Source organism: Girardinichthys multiradiatus, chromosome 2, assembly GCF_021462225.1.
Source record: "Girardinichthys multiradiatus isolate DD_20200921_A chromosome 2, DD_fGirMul_XY1, whole genome shotgun sequence".
Lineage (NCBI taxonomy): Eukaryota > Metazoa > Chordata > Actinopteri > Cyprinodontiformes > Goodeidae > Girardinichthys > Girardinichthys multiradiatus.
In genome coordinates this window covers 41,182,954-41,202,632 of record NC_061795.1, presented here as the reverse complement: position 1 = coordinate 41,202,632, position 19,679 = coordinate 41,182,954, and the positions used below count along the sequence as shown (strand labels likewise).

The 19,679-nt window shown below is 38.0% G+C and overlaps 1 protein-coding gene across 12 annotated transcripts in view; it reads right to left on the bottom strand.

Moving 5' to 3' along the window:
• The window catches only part of si:ch211-266k8.4 (TBC1 domain family member whacked), a 71,203-nt gene that overhangs the window by 48,138 nt on the left and 3,386 nt on the right, over positions 1-19,679 (bottom strand). For 6 of the 12 annotated variants that reach the window (XM_047382703.1, XM_047382670.1, XM_047382659.1 and 3 more), the window contains exons 2-9: positions 19,042-19,129; positions 18,851-18,956; positions 16,058-16,250; positions 12,975-13,100; positions 11,900-12,023; positions 11,379-11,448; positions 6,547-6,653; positions 5,108-5,225 (exon numbers count right to left, since the gene is read on the bottom strand). In XM_047382703.1, the coding sequence (XP_047238659.1) occupies positions 5,186-5,225; positions 6,547-6,653; positions 11,379-11,448; positions 11,900-12,023; positions 12,975-13,100; positions 16,058-16,250; positions 18,851-18,956; positions 19,042-19,070 (795 nt within the window). In that variant the 5' untranslated portion in view covers positions 19,071-19,129 and the 3' untranslated portion in view covers positions 5,108-5,185. Of the gene's footprint in view, positions 1-3,294; positions 3,420-5,107; positions 5,226-6,546; positions 6,654-11,378; positions 11,449-11,899; positions 12,024-12,974; positions 13,101-16,057; positions 16,251-16,831; positions 16,849-18,850; positions 18,957-19,041; positions 19,130-19,679 lie in introns of those variants that run through there. The other 6 variants (XM_047382731.1, XM_047382711.1, XM_047382694.1 and 3 more) reach the window with 5 other exon arrangements.

Sequence of the window (19,679 nt, the reverse complement as noted above, 5' to 3'; positions counted from 1 at the left end):
GATAGTTTGGCATGTTAGAAATGAGGTTCTGTAGAAAGGTTTTGGGCAATTGTCAACTTGTAGCAGACAACTCTATGTACCAGCATTTAAGGTAAATTCAAATGAGCATTTCCTAGAGGTTAAAGGTAACAACTACTGTGAGAACACCAGCACCAAGAGGAGTACCGTCATCTTAAAACATCTCCTGTCTCAAACATGTCATAGAGCTTCACTGAAACATTGTGAATCTTTAAACTACAGCCAAATTTATACAAAATGCTTATTTACACCTGAGACGTAAGCCAGTGGCTGTGCACTAAAAATGATCATGGGGTTCTGCAGTGTAAAACCAAAAATATGATAGAGTGTGAAGTGAAAGTTTAGTTTTACAATTCCTTCCTTTTAAATTAGTTACTCTGACTGAAAACTGGGGGACTGTTTTGTAGTCCATGTTTCATAGGGAAGATTCATGGTAGCACACAGCCATCTGCCTTCTCCAAACTGATATTAAAATAACGATCTAATACAAGCATCTGCAACCTTTACAATCAATCATCTTTGCCCTCAGCTGAGCTAAATAAGACTTTAGAGCCACAAATGATAAACGACCTTTTGAAAAAGGACAAATTATAATTTGTGATAAATATCTATGATAAGAAACTTGTCATGTTTAAAGAACCACCATTTTATTTCTATGTTCAGGTTTTAAAATAAAGAAAAACATAAAACCTTTGCAAAATGAGGATGGATACATTTTCTTCTATGGGTTGTTGATACAGGTGAAAAGAAATATAATAAAAAAAATAATAATTCAATGAAAAAACTGAAAAACTGCTAAAAAACTGCATTTGTTAATATATCTATATTAAAAAGATTTTTTCTTGGTTCTGTATCAGTTTTAGCCAAAGGTATAGGGAGCCATTGTGGAAGGTCAAACAGTTACTTTCAGCTTCGGAATCACACGTTGTAGAGCCCCGGTTTATTCAAACTCATTTCACTCCTTCAGCATGTTGTACTTTGCAGTTTTGGTCATTTCATATCCTCCTCAAGTTATTACAACCACCAGTGATTTCTACGTGGTATTGAATAATGTTTTAATAGACAGTTCCTGTATCTTGGGTTTTTGTTGGGCTCCAGCTACACTAAAGTGGATTTGTTATTTTACACTGACAGTTGTTTATCTGATTTCGCAAAGAAACAAAACAATCTGTCTACATAGTTTGTTGCATTCTGATGAAAAACACTACAGTACTCGTGTTCTACCTGTAGGTGACAGTGACATTGCCGTTAACTACTTAAGAAATGCTCTGAATATTCTTTTTTTGAATTTGAAAGCAGGGCTAGGCTAAAGATCATCCCAGAACCATTGTATCTTAGGTTCTCCTTGACCATGTTTACTTTTTCCTCTCAGTAAACTTTCTCAGCTTACATTTGAATTTTAACAGAAACAGTGACAGGACCATAAAAGAGATGTAGAAAAAACACAAAATTGCTAAACAGTTGTTACCTCTGGCTATGTGGTCCACAGCTTTTTGGAAAAACATTTTACTTATCCATTTTGTGGGGTGCAAAGGGAGCAGTTTTGTAAAATATGTGTAGGACCTTAGGAAAATAATGGCTGAAGATGTATTGGTTTTCCTCACAATTTATTTAGCTTCAAAGCCTTTCTTAATTCTGTTTAAATAGAACTGTAGGAATTTTTAGGCTTCTTTCTTTCTTTCTTTCTCTTTCTTTCTTTCATGTTTGTATATGTACAAATAGATTTCTCTAAGAAATTTGTCTTTTTTTTAAGCTGGATCTATTAAAACTCTGACATCTAATTTGTAAAGTTTTCTAACCAATTCTTTCTATCAAGTTGCACAAGATAAAACTACAAAGTGGAAAAACAGGGATGAGTTTGATTTACATATAGAAAATACATAACAACCAACCAAGCAACACAGAACAGTAAGTAATCCTCAGTTTAACTTTAGTCATTTAAATGAGGAGAGACAAAATCGGACCTTTAAATAAAGCCAGATTTCCCACTGAGAAGTAAAGAAATGATGTGTTAAACCCTTTAACTGAATGAAGGCATCAGTGCAACAATAAGGATGAATTAATGAATTAATGAAAGCAGCAGGCAATGGGGCACAGAAAAAATAGAGACTGTGGGAGGATGGATTGCCCAAGAAGGTTAATGGAAAATATAAAGGGAGAAGTTTAAAAAAAGGGGAAAAAAAACAGAGAAGCTTAAAAGAACTGTGTGTATAGGGAGTGTGTGGGACGGAGACCGATAGAGACAGGACTGTGAGCAGAAGACATCAGCACATTAAAAAGCAAAGATAAAAGCAACAGTGTTTCAGAGACGTAGTGAAGGTTAATGTGCTCACTGTTCATCACACAGCATTAATTAAAGTCCACATCACATATTCATTTTAATGCAGTGTTAAAGTTATAATGAGGTCAAAAATAAGCCAGCGAACACATGTTAAGGGTTTATAGTATGCTTAAAATCAGATTTAATCCCAAGACAAAATTACATTCACTAAATTACATGATTCATTAGATGCTTATACTGCACTGCAATCAATGCCATAATTATAGAGCCACAAATCAACAAACAAATTATTAAATAACATACATGTGTCAAGAATTTATTTAAATTGAAATAAAGTAATAGTTTGTTAAACATCATAAAATCATAAAATGTCATTAATAAAGAATTGTTTTTAGAAAAAAAAAAAATTTTAGTCTTTGCCTATTTCATGATTGCATGCTGTAGTGCATCATGAATTAATTTCACCTGTGAAAAATTATCCATCAGTCAGTGAGCGAGGCTCATACTGCTCTAGTCAATATAATTACCAAGATGTGCTGAATACTCAAATAATTGTATATGACATCTTATTACATTAGATGTCATATAAACATTAATCTATGAAATTCCCAATTATTTAAATACTCAATACATCACTGATTTTCATAATTATGTATATATTTAAATATTTAATATGATATTTTCAAATATTTTTATATACATGACAAATAAATTACACAAATATTAATGTATTTATTACTTTTTGGTACCTTTGCACTTGATATATAATAGAATATCAAATGTTTTTAAGTTTATTAGGTTTTGAAGATATATAGAAGGTAATGTTATTAGTTTTTTTTCTGTATTTAAGTTTTGATTAAAATGTGCAACTCTGTAATTGAACATAAAATTGTAGGCCATTTTTGTCAGAACAGAACACAATTACCTGAACTCATTTGCATAAAGTAGCAAGAAGTTCACCTTCTTCACTTAATCAGTAGATACTCTATGCTACATTCATGTTACATCCATTTTATTAGTATGTTACAAATAGTGACATCAATGCTATCTAACTGACGCTTCACACGAGTCTTCAAAAACATACATTTCTTAAACGGGAAACATTTTCTGCCCTCAGAAGCTGAAAAATTAGCACAATTAGCAAATTAGCAACATTAGCAAATTATATACTACTGGTTCACTTTAGGGTAAAAATGTAAGTGATTTGATTTTATTTGGTAATATAAAAAAAAACAAAAAAACTTAAAGAGCAAATGAAAATCAGTAATAAAACATTATTTATTTTCATAAATTGTCATAAACACAGAATTCCTTTAGGAATTGCAGGACTTTATGGAATAAAAGTGACACTTTCTCTAATAGCAATATATGGATGTACAAATCCTATTTGCAGTATTGTTTAAAACTGCAAATATGTTTAAGAAAAATCAGAAAATATCCCTAATCAAGGTTATACAACAGTTTGCAACGTCCTCTCTATCTTGTACAAATGGATATATTGTCTGTCTTCTGAAAGCATGTCTTTATTATTGTTATTGACATTCTCTGTTTCTCAATGAATTTTTTGAAATTGTTCTTACTGCACCACATGTTTAATGCGACACAAAAAACAAGACACAGCCTGAGATAGGAAAACAATAAAACTGAGGCTGAAGATAGTCTATCTCCCAATTTCTTTTCTCTTTGCTGCTTTTTGACCCAACAGCACTTAACCTTTTTTCCCCTCATCATTCTTTACCATTCCCAGGATCTGCCCTGTAAGGAGATCCTGCCCAGAGAGGCAGTCATACCACTTAGTGTTGACTTCTGACTAACCTTTTGCAACAATGCCAAGCAGGCAACAATGACTTCTCAATGTGATGTGGTGGCAGTCTGCCCACCGAAAACCAGTACTAGAACAAAACAGGTTTTTCTAGGGTTGCCTTAATTTATGCATGAACAAACAGCAGAAGAGGTTTGTGCATGGATTAAAATGTGACCTTTGTAAGAAAATATCTGCATAATTTAGCTATGAAGTGGTTTGAGTAAAACATTAGTACAATTTTAGACTCAACAGCTGTGAAGGTATTTCCCACAATTATTTTACAAAATGTGTCCTTTTATGCTCCTAGAAGTCACCAGTTATTCCCAAACACCACTTTAACACTGATTCATCAATAAGAGTTTAAACACTAAATGTGGTACAAACTGTAAGAAGTTTGTAGTAAAAATATCTTACATGTGTTAAACTGAAGCATCTGAAGGGAGCATATTTATTAAAGTACAGATAATAAACTAGATCTTAATAATTAACCTGCATCAGTTCTTCATGCCCTGACACATGCTACATGAACCAAAACCACTGACCCTACCAAGTTGCCATAACTACAGCTTCATGTCAGCAAAACACGTCTGCGGCATGTCACATTTGTATTCAGCATATCAAGACATAGAAGACTGAGACAGAAAGCAGAACTGGCTCCCATTGGAGGAACTAATTCAGTAAAAAGGATGTTTTATCCAAGCATTTAAAAAAAACATCCTTGGAAAAACATGGACAACCTAGTTTTTCCGGAACATTCAGCGTCTAAACATCTCTATTTCTGACACGCCAATTGATATTCATGAGATGCCTATGGATTTATTTAGAATTGAGCCTAAAAACTGAGCTGCACATTTGGATAATTCATGAGGATGATCTGGGACAACATTCCAGAATGGGTTTCCCAGGCCACATATTTTGGAGAACAAAATGTGAATTATGTCTCCATTATCTGTGCTTCTGTGTGTCTGCATTTTTTATTCAATAACATGATAAATGTTACTTACACATCCACAGGTACTCTTAACAGCAGGGGGAGCATCGTTCCTTCATCATTCAGCTCCATCAGTCGGGGCTCCAGAAGCTCAATGATGGTCAGAGCGGTACGGAACACAGCAGACAGGCCTATTCAGAGAAAAACATTTTAAAAGAAAATGTCTAGAACAAAGTAAGGGACACATTTGAAAATATTTTGCATTGTTACAAAATTATGTCAGTTCTTCCTTTGAGTTACAATATACAGTACAGTGCAGGTAACTCATACATACATTCACTGGCATAAATATATTCATTTTGGACTTTTAAAGATGCATTTAAGATGTTCTGATTGTGGAATCAAAACTATTTCAATATTGAGAACTGTTTTCATGTCTCCAAATTTTACGTCTTTGTCCCCCAATGCATATGTAAACTGTAATCTCTATTTTTTAATGTTAATTTTGAAGTAATGGCTTCTTCCTCTCAGAGTGGTCTTTCAGCGAGCATCCTCACAAGGCCCTTTGCTTTTGTTTTGGGGTTGGTATGCACGTTTATGTCTGAGACACAGAACCTCTGGTTCATCTCCCTCCTGACCAATATGATGGCTAGACATTCACATGGTGTTTATCTTTGCGCATAATTAATTGAACAAATTAACACAGCACATTCAGACATCTGGAGAGGGTCCCCAAGGATGAACCAGGCTTATGGAGGTCCACAATTTTCTTTCTGATCTCTTAGCTGATTTCTTTCAATTTGTCCATGATGTCACAAGGAAGCAATCCGTTTGAAATGTTGCCATATAATACACATGTGTGCCTCCATTTAACTTACATGTTGTACATTAACCTATGAGGAGTTTACAAAGCTATGACATAATCATGAGGGCTTTACACAATCTTTAACAGATAAAACTCGTATTATATTTGAGGAACTATAAAATTAAATTTAAATGTTCTGTTATTGAGCAAATATTCAGCAAATACAGATTTGGTAATCCTTACTAACATATGATGTATTAACACATCTCAAGTTAACCTACAGGTTAAATTAACTTTTTATATACAGTGTATATAAAAACCCAGTATCAACTTTAAAATCTAAATCATTCAGTGCTAAAAAAGCACCCATTACCCAGCATACAGGCACTGGATATTCTGTGTGCCCATTTCCTTTTTCTTGTAATTGTTTGAGTGTGTTTGTGTGTGTATGTGTGTGTGTGTATCTTAGAAAGAGAGACATTGAGAGTGAGAGCAGAAAGAAAGAGAGAATCAAAGATAGCGTTGTCTAGATGTTGGAACAGCAGTACAAGGTTTTTCTAACCTAAAATGGCCGCAATCATGTTTCCTCCTATGAAGGTTAAGGCCATAGAAATGAATGAAAATGAATGGAAGTCAATGTAAAGTTCCCAAAAAGATAGTACTTTATGGATGTGTGTGTGGTGGGGTGTATGTATGTGTGCACCAGCCTTGTGAGGTCCCAGACAGCAAGAACAGAATCCCAGCAGGGCAGGGAAGTAAACAGAGTGAGAAACCATGGCATCACAAAATGGACTGATAAGACTCCCGTCGAGTCCTGCAGGGAGGTTGACAGAACAGGAAGGCTTAAATTGGTATGTCCAACAATGCATTTAAGATGTTTTTCACAGACACTTGCATCAAAAATCTGCTCTTTAAATTAATCCTAAGTGAAGCATCCAATGAAACATAATATTAACCTTTGTAAAAATTCTGGATGACAAAGTGAAATACTATTTTGGTCACTTCCCATTTTAGGTGTGCTTGTATAAGTTGCTTCAATAAAATGTTGGATGCTGTCCATTAAAATTGTATTCCAGCCTAGTTTTGTGATGTTGTATAACCTGATATTTTACTCTATATTGCACAGTTGATGACCTAATTCATGGTTGGCTCCCTTTAGTCTCAGAGGAGTCGCTCTTAAAGGCCACCTCCCGTAAACAAGATTGTTAATAAGGGTGTTTTTCTCTGTCTGCCAGAGCAGACAAGTGTTCTTAACAAGGCTTATTCTTTAACCTGTTCTCATTCTTGCAAGACAAATGCTGACTAACAACACACTAACAGGCAAATATCAGCTTGACATAGTCTAAAACATCACAAAAGTATGTTCTGACTGCAAGATTTAGTTTTTGATAGTGTACCACCATCTCTTGTTATAAATATGTTCTAGTTCAGACATCACCAGGTCTCAAAGGGACTCTCCATAAAAATGTACTAAGCTTCTGTAGTTCAGCTCATTTGGACAAAGTAAAACACACACCAAGTCCCCTCAACTCGCTTGCTTGCTTTAACTCTGCAGAACAGCTCCATTACAAAAAAATCCACTGACCTCTGATCTGAAATAAGCTCTCTATGAATGGGAAAAAAATCAATTATGTTAATAATAAACCCTGATTAGTAGTGGGCATATACACAGCTTTTCTGCAAGAGGTGGTGAGTCGACAAAGGAATTCCTTGCATTTTGCTGGGCCACTTCAATATGCTAATATTACTTCCATTCAGAAATAATATGCAGCTAAAATGAAAAAACTGCAAATCATATTGGATGTGAAAGTTTTCACCTGCACTCTCTTCAGAAAAAACATTGGTTAAAAGCTGTCATTTGAGGACAAGACTGGATCAGTTGGCTTAGCTTACACCGGCTTCCCACACATCTAATTTCTAATGCAATAACAAACAAATTTTAACTGATAACAGTACAGAAAAAACAACATTTAGACAAGCTGCAACATGCAATTCTATTCATGTTTGCACATGCTTTAAATGGCGCTTCTTTGACTATAAAAAAGAAGACTCAAAGAGGATTATGTGATGGCCATGACTGAGAAATGTACACTAGTGGGATCAAGTGAGATTGGTTCATCTCATGTGGGCCTGAAAGCATGCCAGTCTGGTGAAACTGGTGAACAAACTGCCACAAAGTAAGACTGAAATAACAAACTAAATTATTTTTTTTCACAGGCTTTAAAGGTTCAGTTTTATTGACATGTTGCGAATTTTTGGTGCCATTAGTCAGGCAAAATCCCTTTTTAGAAACAAAATCAAGACATGTTAAGACAGTTCAGATTTAAAGATATTTTTTTGGCACTAGTGGCCTTTATTTTTTTTTTTTTGACAGTAGGCAGACAGGAAAGAGGGGTAGAGAGAGGGGGAGACATTCGGCAAATGTCGCCGGGTCCGGGACTCAAACCCGGGACGGCCGCTTTGAGGACTGTAGTCTCCGTATATGGTCGCGCACTTAACCCCTACACCATCAACGCCGCGCCCAAGAAAGTTCAGATTTGACCCTAAATTTGATGTCTAATGAACAGTGTGTAAACGTTGCTTTAAGTCAATGTGGAAAAATAAGTGGAGTGTTGGAACAATCTGTGGTGGAAATCTTTTCATGTTTCAGACTGTTAGATGAAACTGTGAATTCTTTGCACACATGCATCAAACCAAAACACTAAATGCACCAAAAGAATGGTTCAGTCCCATCTTCTATGGTGGGAAATGACAACCCTGCAGGAAGGTGCCCCGTGTAAAACTGCATCAACAACAGTGACAAGCCTAAAGCCAATAGAGTGAATGGCAGAGGAGGCCTAGCTGATGATGGATTCATTACACAGGCCTCTAGCAAATTACTTACTCATCTCTTGGCAATGTGCACTCAAACAATTGTGTGCCTACCTTTTCTCTCTTTTCAGATACTCTGAACTCCACTGTAAACAGAGGAACCCGAAAAGTGTGACCAGGCATGGGGCAGTATCAGATCCTCAAGGTATGGTACTTTGAGCAAAAGTAACAAAATTTACACAAATATTTGAAACAGAAAAAAAGAATTATACCAGTATCCAATTGCTTGTCTTTAAAACAGAAAAGCAAACATCCATACTGTTGCTAAAAATAATACAGAATTAATAACAAAACCTATTATAACGCTATCTTTAATATTTATTCATTGGGATTTTGATACATGGACCTTCACAAAAATATAGAACAAAACACATCGGTAAAATAGAGGTTTAGGTGTTTCCTCTTTATAGATACAGTACAGACTAAAAGTTTGGACACACCTTCTCATTCAAAGAGCTGTCTTTATTTTCATGACTATGAATATTGTAGCTTCACACTGAAGGCATCAGAACTATGAATTAACACATGTGGAATTATATACTGAACAAAAAAGTGTGAAACAACTGAAAATATGTCTTATATTCTAGGTTCTTCAAAGTAGCCACCTTTTGCTTTGATTACTGCTCCACACACTCTTGGTATTCTGTTGATGAGCTTCAAGAGGTAGTCACCTGAAATGGTTTTCCAACAGTCTTGAAGGAGTTCCCAGAGATTCCTAGCACTTGTTGGCCCTTTTGCCTTCACTCTGCGGTCCAGCTCACCCCAAACCATCTTGATTGGGTTCAGGTCCGGTGACTGTGGAGGCCAGGTCATCTGGCGCAGCACCCCATCACTCTCCTTCTTGGTCAAATAGCCCTTACACAGCCTGGAGGTGTGTTTGGGGTCATTGTCCTGTTGAAAAATAAATGATGGTCCAACTAAACACAAACCGGATGGAATAGCATGCCGCTGCAAGATGCTGTGGTAGCCATGCTGGTTCAGTATGCCTTCAATTTTGAATAAATCCCCAACATTGTCACCAGCAAAGCACCTCCACACCATCACACCTCCTCCTCCATGCTTCAGGGTGGGAACCAGGCATGTAGAGTCCATCCGTTCACCTCTTCTGCGCCGCACAAAGACACGGTGGTTGGAACCAAAGATCTCAAACTTGGACTCATCAGACCAAAGCACAGATTTCCACTGGTCTAATGTCCATTCCTTGTGTTCGTTAGCCCAAACAAGTCTCTTCCGTTTGTTGCCTGTCCTCAGCAGTGGTTTCCTAGCAGCTATTTTACCATGAAGGCCTGATTCACACAGTCTCCTCTTAACAGTTGTTCTAGAGATGTGTCTGCTGCTAGAACTCTGTGTGGCATTGACCTGTTCTCTAATCTGAGCTGCTGTTAACCTGCGATTTCTGAGGCTGGTGACTCGGATGAACTTATCGTCTGCAGCAGAGGTGACTCTTGGTCTTCCTTTCCTGGGGCGGTCCTCATGTGAGCCAGTTTCTTTGTAGCGCTTGATGGTTTTTGCGACTGCACTTGGGGACACTTTCAAAGTTTTCCCAATTGTTCGGACTGACTGACCTTCATTTCTTAAAGTAATGATGGCCTCTCGTTTTTCTTTACTTAGCTGCTTTTTTCTTGCCATAATATAAATTCTAACAGTCTATTCAGTAAGACTATCAGCTATGTACTGTATCCACCTCCTGCACAACACAATTGATGGTCCCAACCCCATTTATAAGGCTTGAAATCCCACTTATTAAACCTGACAGGGCACACCTGTGAAGTGAAAACCATTACAGGTGACTACCTCTTGAAGCTCATCAACAGAATACTGCTACGCACACTCTTGGCAATCAAAGCAAAAGGTGGCTACTTTGAAGAACCTAGAATATAAGACATATTTTCAGTTGTTTCACACTTTTTTGTCCAGTATATAATTCCACATGTGTTAATTCATAGTTTTGATGCCTTCAGTGTGAAGCTATAATATTCATAGTCATGAAAATAAAGAAAACTCTTTGAATGAGAAGGTGAGTCCAAACTTTTGGTTTGTACTGTATATAGACACACACACAAACACGAATACACACACACACACATGCACACAAGTACATCATCTACATACTAGCTGTTAAATGTACTATTTGCTCCAGTAGTCAACCTAGGGTCAGGCATGTTACTTATAGCTTGGCAATAGTAGCTTTAAAACAGTGTCACCATAACACCTTTCTTATGCTCACTCCATAGTTTAACAAATGCATGACATTTTCATTGACAGTATGTTTATTGTGTGTTACCTCATCCATTACAATTTTTAAGGAATGTCGAGATTAAGTAACCGTAAGACTTTTCATTGACAAGTCGGGTAATTATCTGAACATTTTTGGTATAATTTAAAGCATTAGTGTGCCAACATTGAGCTGGATAATAAAATCCTCAAGGACACACACACAGTGGACAAAAACATTAAATAGTTAAACATAAGCATAAACACATTACAGAGAAATGTCTTTATCTTAAAGGAAAACTAAGAACAGAGTTTGTGAGTATCAGATGAGCAAGATAAACTTCTTATATGTCTATGTAGATCAACCCTTTGGATTTTCTTCAGTACAGAGAACACCTAAGCCTAGAAACACCAAGATATTGGTAAGAAAAGCCAACTGGCCTTTGTTTCTCACCAGGTACTTGGAGAGCTGAGCCTTCCGGTTTTTGAGGAACTGATCAAAGACCTTCACTTGATGTTGGACTCTGATTAGAAGAAAAATAAAAATGGCAGTTTAGTTTTGTAGTAGAGGAACAGAAACAAACAGAAGCTGACTACAACAAGGGATGCAGTTTCAGGGTATGAACTTAACATATACTGATAAAAGCAGGCAGAACTGAAACTGTGGTTGCTTCAACAGGTTAGGTTTTAACTACCCCAACATTTTTTGGTACTTCTTTTTAGTCTAATTTAAAAACAAAGACGTGGACAATTTCAATATGTTTAAACTCACATTGTGAACAATGCTTTTTGTTTTTTTTATCTTAAGATTGAATGGCTTAAGAAATAAATGCTAAATACCTGAATAGTAATATCTTCCTGGGTAATCATTTTCAACATTTTCTCTGATTTCTTTCATGAATATCTTAAGTCCCTGAAAACTGTAATAGAAATCACTCCAAAGCCATGTTGTGCACATTTAAAGATGGTTCTTACTTTGTGAGACTGAGGTCAAACAGTTCAGCCAGGTATCTGGGTTTATCCAACAAGGCTGTCAGAGCCCAGAAAGCCTCCTCCTCTCCCAACTGCATGAGCAGCACAGCAGCAATGTAGGACATCCCTATAAAACACAAAGACACATGTATACTTTCTTTCTGAATGGCAAAGTACAAAGTAGATTTAAATATTTTAAATCCAGGAAAATGTGGTCCGTAGGTTGTATACTACTTGATTGACGATTGGCTGAAATGTTATTTTATTGTCTGTGTATTAACTTGTTAAACGACCTACAGAGACAGCAGAAAATTTTTAATTCTCTCCATCTAATCCATTTATTAAGGGAACCTGAAATTGAAATAACATACGAGATTTATTTGACTGGATATAACATAGTCTTAAAACACTGGCGGGCACTGCGCTGATTGTGTAGGGGTTAAGCGCGCGACCGTGTGCAGAGGCTACAGTCCTCGAAGTGGCTGTCCCGGGTTCGAGTCCTGGACCCCTCTTTCCTGTTTGCCTACTGTCAAAAAATAAATAAAGGCCACAATGCCGAAAAAATATCTTTAAAACACGATATAATGGCAAACACTAAAAAAAAAAAAAATTCAAAAGACTTTTACATTTATTTTAGCTTACTTTTACTTCTTCGGTTTAAATTTGGATGAATTGAAAGACCACATTTTCTATAGAAAAAAATGGTTATTGTAGTTTTTTTCCTTTCCAATAACCAAAACTTTGAGCACCATTCTTATCAAAATTAAACCAGAGAAGACTTGCTCTATTTCTAATGCACAGCTGTATTACAGCATTGATGAATGAAATTAATACAGGCCTAACTGTGCTCCCTCAGGAAAATGCTAATATTTATTTGTTTATTTATTTATATAGTATTTATTTGAAAATATGTGAATGCATATTAAATGAACTCTCATTAAAAGTCAATGATGGCGGTGACTGCATAGGACAGAGTGGGCGAAGTAAACTAGTTAAGGTGAGAAAAACAAGGATAAGGAAGTTTCTCAGGAACAGAGAGAAAGGCAGGGGTGTGCAATGAATAATGATATACCATTACCTTGGCTGTAGCCAATTTGTGGATTGTATTTTGCATAAGCAATGAGGACCCTGAAGAGTTTAGCCTGACCCTCAATGGCCTCTGGACTCTGTCCCATCAGGGACCAGTGGTTTGGGAAAGATCGCTCTGTGGTCAGATAAGATCAAGCACAGAAAACTCAACATTCATTTCTTCTACTCTGCCTAAATGATTATAAATGTTAATGTCTTACCATAACAGACATCGTTATCATTAATGTACTAACGATAAAGATGACATGGAAGTAGTATGACATGTATAATGGCAATATTATGTATGAAAAGACATGACTGAAATGATTTAAAATTCAAGGTAATATTTGCTTATTTTACCCCTGCAAATTATCAAAAAAAATAAAATAAAATTAACAAAATAAAATTTCAAACATTCAAGTCACACTTAAGGCAAATTTAAGTCTCAGACAAATTAAATCAGTAAATTAAAGTGGTTTCCAAATAATTTTACTGAGGGAAAAAAGCTGTCTAAACCAACCTGGCCCTATGTGGAAAAGTATTAGTCCCTTTTTTTAACCATGAAGTAACTGAAAAAATAAACTTTTTGGGGAAAGCAAGGTTCAGTTTCACCAGCCAGATCCAGGAATGATTACTGCTAGACCCGTAGACATATGAAATCCAAAAGCCCTAAAGATATCAAAGCTACAAATCATCCCTCTTAAATCCAGTTGAGATGGAGTGGTCTGATGTTATACAGGTCCTTCTCAAAATATTATCATATTGTGATAAAGTTCATTATTTTCCATAATGTAATGATGAAAATTTAACATTCATATATTTTAGATTCATTGCACACTAACTGAAATATTTCAGGTCTTTTATTGTCTTAATACGGATGATTGTGGCTCATGAAAACCCAAAATTCCTATCTCACAAAATTAGCATATCATTAAAAGTGTCTCTAAACGAGCTATGAACCTAATCATCTGAATCAACGAGTTAACTCTAAACACCTGCAAAAGATTCCTGAGGCCTTTAAAACTCCCAGCCTGGTTCATCACTCAAAACCCCAATCATGGGTAAGACTGCCAACCTGACTGCTGTCCAGAAGGCCACTATTGACACCCTCAAGCAAGAGGGTAAGACACAGAAAGACATTTCTGAATGAATAGGTTGTTCCCAGAGTGCTGTATCAAGGCACCTCAGTGGGAAGTCTGTGGGAAGGAAAAAGTGTGGCAGAAAACGCTGCACAACGAGAAGAGGTGACCGGACCCTGAGGAAGATTGTGGAGAAGGGCCAATTCCAGACCTTGGGGGACCTGCGGAAGCAGTGGACTGAGTCTGGAGTAGAAACATCCAGAGCCACCGTGCACAGGCATGTGCAGGAAATGGGCTACAGGTGCCGCATTCCCCAGGTCAAGCCACTTTTGAACCAGAAACAGCAGCAGAAGCGCCTGACCTGGGCTACAGAGAAGCAGCACTGGACTGTTGCTCAGTGGTCCAAAGTACTTTTTTTGGATGACAGCAAATTCTGCATGTCATTTGGAAATCAAGGTGCCAGAGTCTGGAGGAAGACTGGGGAGAAGGAAATGCCAAAATGCCAGAAGTCCAGTGTCAAGTACCGACAGTCAGTGATGGTCTGGGGTGCCGTGTCAGCTGCTGGTGTTGGTCCACTGTGTTTTATCAAGGGCAGGGTCAATGCAGCTAGCTATCAGGAGATTTTGGAGCACTTCATGCTTCCATCTGCTGAAAAGCTTTATGGAGATGAAGATTTCATTTTTCAGCACAACCTGGCACCTGCTCACAGTGCCAAAACCACTGGTAAATGGTTTACTGACCATGGTATCACTGTGCTCAATTGGCCTGCCAACTCTCCTGACCTGAACCCCATAGAGAATCTGTGGGATATTGTGAAGAGAACGTTGAGAGACTCAAGACCCAACACTCTGGATGAGCTAAAGGCCGCTATCGAAGCATCCTGGGCCTCCATAAGACCTCAGCAGTGCCACAGGCTGATTGCCTCCATGCCACGCCGCATTGAAGCAGTCATTTCTGCAAAAGGATTCCCGACCAAGTATTGAGTGCATAACTGTACATGATTATTTGAAGGTTGACGTTTTTTGTATTAAAAACACTTTTCTTTTATTGGTCGGATGAAATATGCTAATTTTGTGAGATAGGAATTTTGGGTTTTCATGAGCTGTATGCCAAAATCATCCGTATTAAGACAATAAAAGACCTGAAATATTTCAGTTATTGTGCAATGAATCTAAAATATATGAATGCTAAATTTTCATCATTACATTATGGAAAATAATGAACTTTATCACAATATGCTAATATTTTGAGAAGGACCTGTACAAGCAATTCCTTCTTGAAAACACACCCCAGTGTGGCAAAAACAACTCTGCAAAGAACGGTGGGCCACAATTCCTCAAGCACCTGATGGCAGCTGCTGCTGGACGGAGTAGCACAGAAGGTTTTTGAGGCATTTATTTTCTCTCATTGAGAAATTTTAGTTTTGATAGCTTTTTTCAATTAATAAATGAAACCATCACAAAAACAGTTTTTAAAAATCTACTCAGCCTATCTTTGTATTATAATAAAATAGATTTTATGACACGGTGGCGCAGTTGGTAGCACTGTTGCCTTGCAGCAAGAAGATCCTGGGTTCGATTCTGGGCCTGGGGTCTTTCTGCATGGAGTTTGCGTGTTCTCCCCGTGCATGCGTGGGTTCTCACCGGGTACTCCGGCTTCCTCCCACAGTCCAAAGACATGCCTGTTAGGTTAATTGGTCACTCTAACTTGACCTTAGGTGTATGAATGAGTGTGTGCATGGTTGTTTGTGTGTTGCCCTGTGATGGACTGGCGATCTGTCCAGGGTGTACCCTGCCTCTTGCCCATAGACTGCTGGAGATAGGCACCAGCTCCCCCGCGACCCACTATGGAATAAGCGGTAGAAAATGACTGACTGACTGAGATTTTATGATCTAAAACAACTGTGTCACAAAAACAGAATAAGTCTGGAATGGGTCAAATGCTTTTTCACAGCACTGTAGTAGTCGGTCAGGATGCAGTTAGGCTTTACATTTATTTTTCTACATGAACTCACGTAGGTCCAGGGCGATCTGTCTGAACAGAGTTATTTCATCGATAGAGTAGAATGGCTCAGAGGAGCTTGAGGGCTGCTGTTGGTTCAAACCTAGATCATTCTGAGTGTCACTCAGTGTGGAGATCGCAGACAAAATGCCATATTCACTGATGCCCAGGTCCACAAGGGGCTCTCGGACTTCCGACAAACACATCTGTGCAGGAAGAAAAAGACAGACAGCAAAATAAATATACATTTCTGCAAAAAAAAGAAAACCCAAACACCACTCAAGTTATCATGGCAAACAGTGACATCTGCTGGACAGTCTCTGTATTTGCATTTTTCCAAAGGAGCAATTTCCAACGCTACATTTGTGGCAAAAATATGTGACCAAGAGAAATTATGTTGTTGTTTTTTATATTTTAAGTGCTTCAGTTTTTTATGGTTGGAATTTCCATTGACTCTAGGTTGCTAAGAAAAGTTGTTAGATTAAGCTAAATGCATTAAAAGTTAACAAAACCACCCTCATACCCACACCCATCGTGCTAGATCAGGGGTTTAGTTGGTGTGAAGAAAACTTCAGGAACAAGGGCATCAGATGCTAGCACCGCCTGCTAAAGGTGTTTCAACTAAGGAATAAGTGTGCCACCATGGCAGGACTTGTTCAGCAATGGCAAAAGGAAGATGCAAGTTTCTGCATGCATAGTGATGCAAAGATGTCTGGACTTTGGTAAAGTGTCAAAATGCGCAACAAAGAAGTTGCTTCTGTCCAGGAAAAAAAAGAAACCGACATACTGACATTCCACAGGAAGTACCAGGTCTGGACTTCAGACATCTAGGGTCTGAAAAAAGGACAGTCAGGAAAAGAAAAGGTAAGTCCTGTATCATGCTGATGAAACATTCAGAGACCATTCAGGTGTAGGGTTGCTTCGAAGGATTGGCCCTGCTCACAAATAAGCCTGAAAAGACTGTTACAAATGAAGAATGGTACACAAACATCCTTAGGCAGCAACTTCGCCAATTGACCCAAAAGCAAAGTGGATTTGATTAGAGCTTTTTCCACACAATGGAGCACCAATTCAAAAGGTTCAAGTTATAACTATGAGGCTCAGTGGATTAAAACATTGACATTTTGGATGCATGGCCATGAAACTCTCTAGATCTTCATCCCATTGAGAATGCATGGCCAATCCTCCTAAGTATCTTTGCAAAATGGAAAAATATATATATATATTGTGATATACAGGGGTTGGACAATGAAACTGAAACACCTGGTTTTAGACCACAATAATTTATTAGTATGGTGTAGGGCCTCCTTTTGCGGCCAATAAAGCGTCAATTCATCTTGGGAATGACATATACAAGTCCAGCACAGTGGTCAGAGGGATTTTAATTTAAGCCATTCTTCTTGCAGGATAGTGGCCAGGTCACTACGTGATACTGGTGGAGGAAAATGTTTCCTGACTCGCTCCTCCAAAACACCCCAAAGTGGCTCAATAATATTTAGATCTGGTGACTGTGCAGGCCATGGGAGATGTTCAACTTCACTTTCATGTTCATCAAACCAATCTTTCACCAGTCTTGCTGTGTGTATTGGTGCATTGTCATCCTGATACACGGCACCGCCTTCAGGATACACTGTTTGAACCATTGGATGCACATGGTCCTCAAGAATGGTTCGGTAGTCCTTGGCAGTGACGCGCCCATCTAGCACACGTATTGGACCAAGGGAATGTCATGATATAGCAGCCCAAACCATCACTGATCCACCCCCATGCTTCACTCTGGGCAGGCAACAGTGTGGGTGGTATGCTTCTTTGGGGCTTCTCCACACCGTAACTCTCCCGGATGTGGGGAAAACAGTAAAGGTGGACTCATCAGAGAGCAATACATGTTTTACATTGTCCACAGCCCAAGATTTGCGCTCCTTGCACCATTGAAACCGACATTTGGCATTGGCATGAGTGACCAAAGGTTTGGCTATAGCAGCCCGGCCGTGTATATTGACCCTGTGGAGCTCCCGACGGACAGTTCTGGTGGAAACAGGAGAGTTGAGGTGCACATTTAATTCTGCCGTGATTTGGGCAGCCGTGGTTTTATGTTTTTTGGATACAATCCGGGTTAGCACCCGAACATCCCTTTCAGACAGCTTCCTCTTGCGTCCACAGTTAATCCTGTTAGATGTGGTTCGTCCTTTTTGGTGGCATGCTGACATTACCCTGGATACCGTGGCTCTTGATACATCACAAAGACTTGCTGTCTTGGTCACAAATGCACCAGCAAGACGTGCACCAACAATTTATCCTCTTTTGAACTCTGGTATGTCACCCATAATGTTGTGTGCATTTCAATATTTTGAGCAAAACTGTGCTCTTACCCTGCTAATTGAACCTTCACACTCTGCTCTTACTGGTGCAATGTGCAATCAATGAAGACTGGCTACCAGGCTGGTCCAATTTAGCCATGAAACCTCCCACACTAAAATGACAGGTTTTTCAGTTTCATTGTCCAACCCCTGTATATTGCAGTAATAAGACAAGAATGGAAGCCCATCAGCCTAATTTAGCAGTAAATATTGATGCTTTGCATAAACATTATGTAATTCCCCCAAAAAAGCCTTTGAAACTTGAAATGTTTATTATTGTGCTTCAGTAAAGAAACGCTTGACAATAACATCTAACAGCATAAAAGCAGCAAAGTTTGTAAAAACAAAGTTGTTAGTTTTTAACACAATTGCCCTATAAAGTTTTTTCCCTAAATAGAGTGAAAACCTTTGGTTTTCCCTGCATTTGTGAGGTTTTAATCATAATTTATCTGATAGTTGAAGTCACTAGATTCTCTCAGTGTCAATGTTAAGAAGGCACTTCCACACTCTCCCTCGCAGACTCGGAGGAATGCCCAGCCTGATAAATCGTTCAATCTGAAAACGATAGCCAGTTTAATTCCGGCCTGGCTTAGATAATTACAAGTATGTTTTCACTATTTGTTTGCTAAATAAGACTAACCTGAGTCCTGCAGATGAAGCTGGCTCCATTCCAGTAGCTGAGCAGTTCACACAGTTCCTTCACCCTCACCGGGCTCAGCTGGGGATAACTGATGGAGAAAACATTTGTTGATTAACCCTAAATGTTGTTTACAGATGAATCCATATGCATTCATGTATTCACCGCTTCCTTTTATTGGAGATCAGGTCATGGAAATAAAAGGTCCATGAGGAAAACCCAAACATTCCTCTTACAACTGCAATTCCAATGAAGTAGGGATGTTGTGTAAAATGTAAAACAAATAATACAATGATTAGCAAGTCCTGTTCAAGCTATATGCAACTGAATACACTACAAACACAAGATTTGTAATGTTCAAACTGAAACTTTTTCCAAATATTCACTCATTTTGAATTTAATACTTGCAACACTTTCCATAAAAGCTGGAACAGGGACATGTTTGCCACTGTCCTACATCACCTTTCCTTTTAACAACACTCAATAAGCATTTGTTGACACTTTTTAGATGGAATTCTTTCCCATTCTTGCTTGATGTAAAACTTCAGTTGCTCAACAGTCCATGGTGTCCATTGTCATGTTTTGCTCTTCATAATGCCCCATACATTTTCAATGGGACACTGGTCTCGATTGCAGGCAGG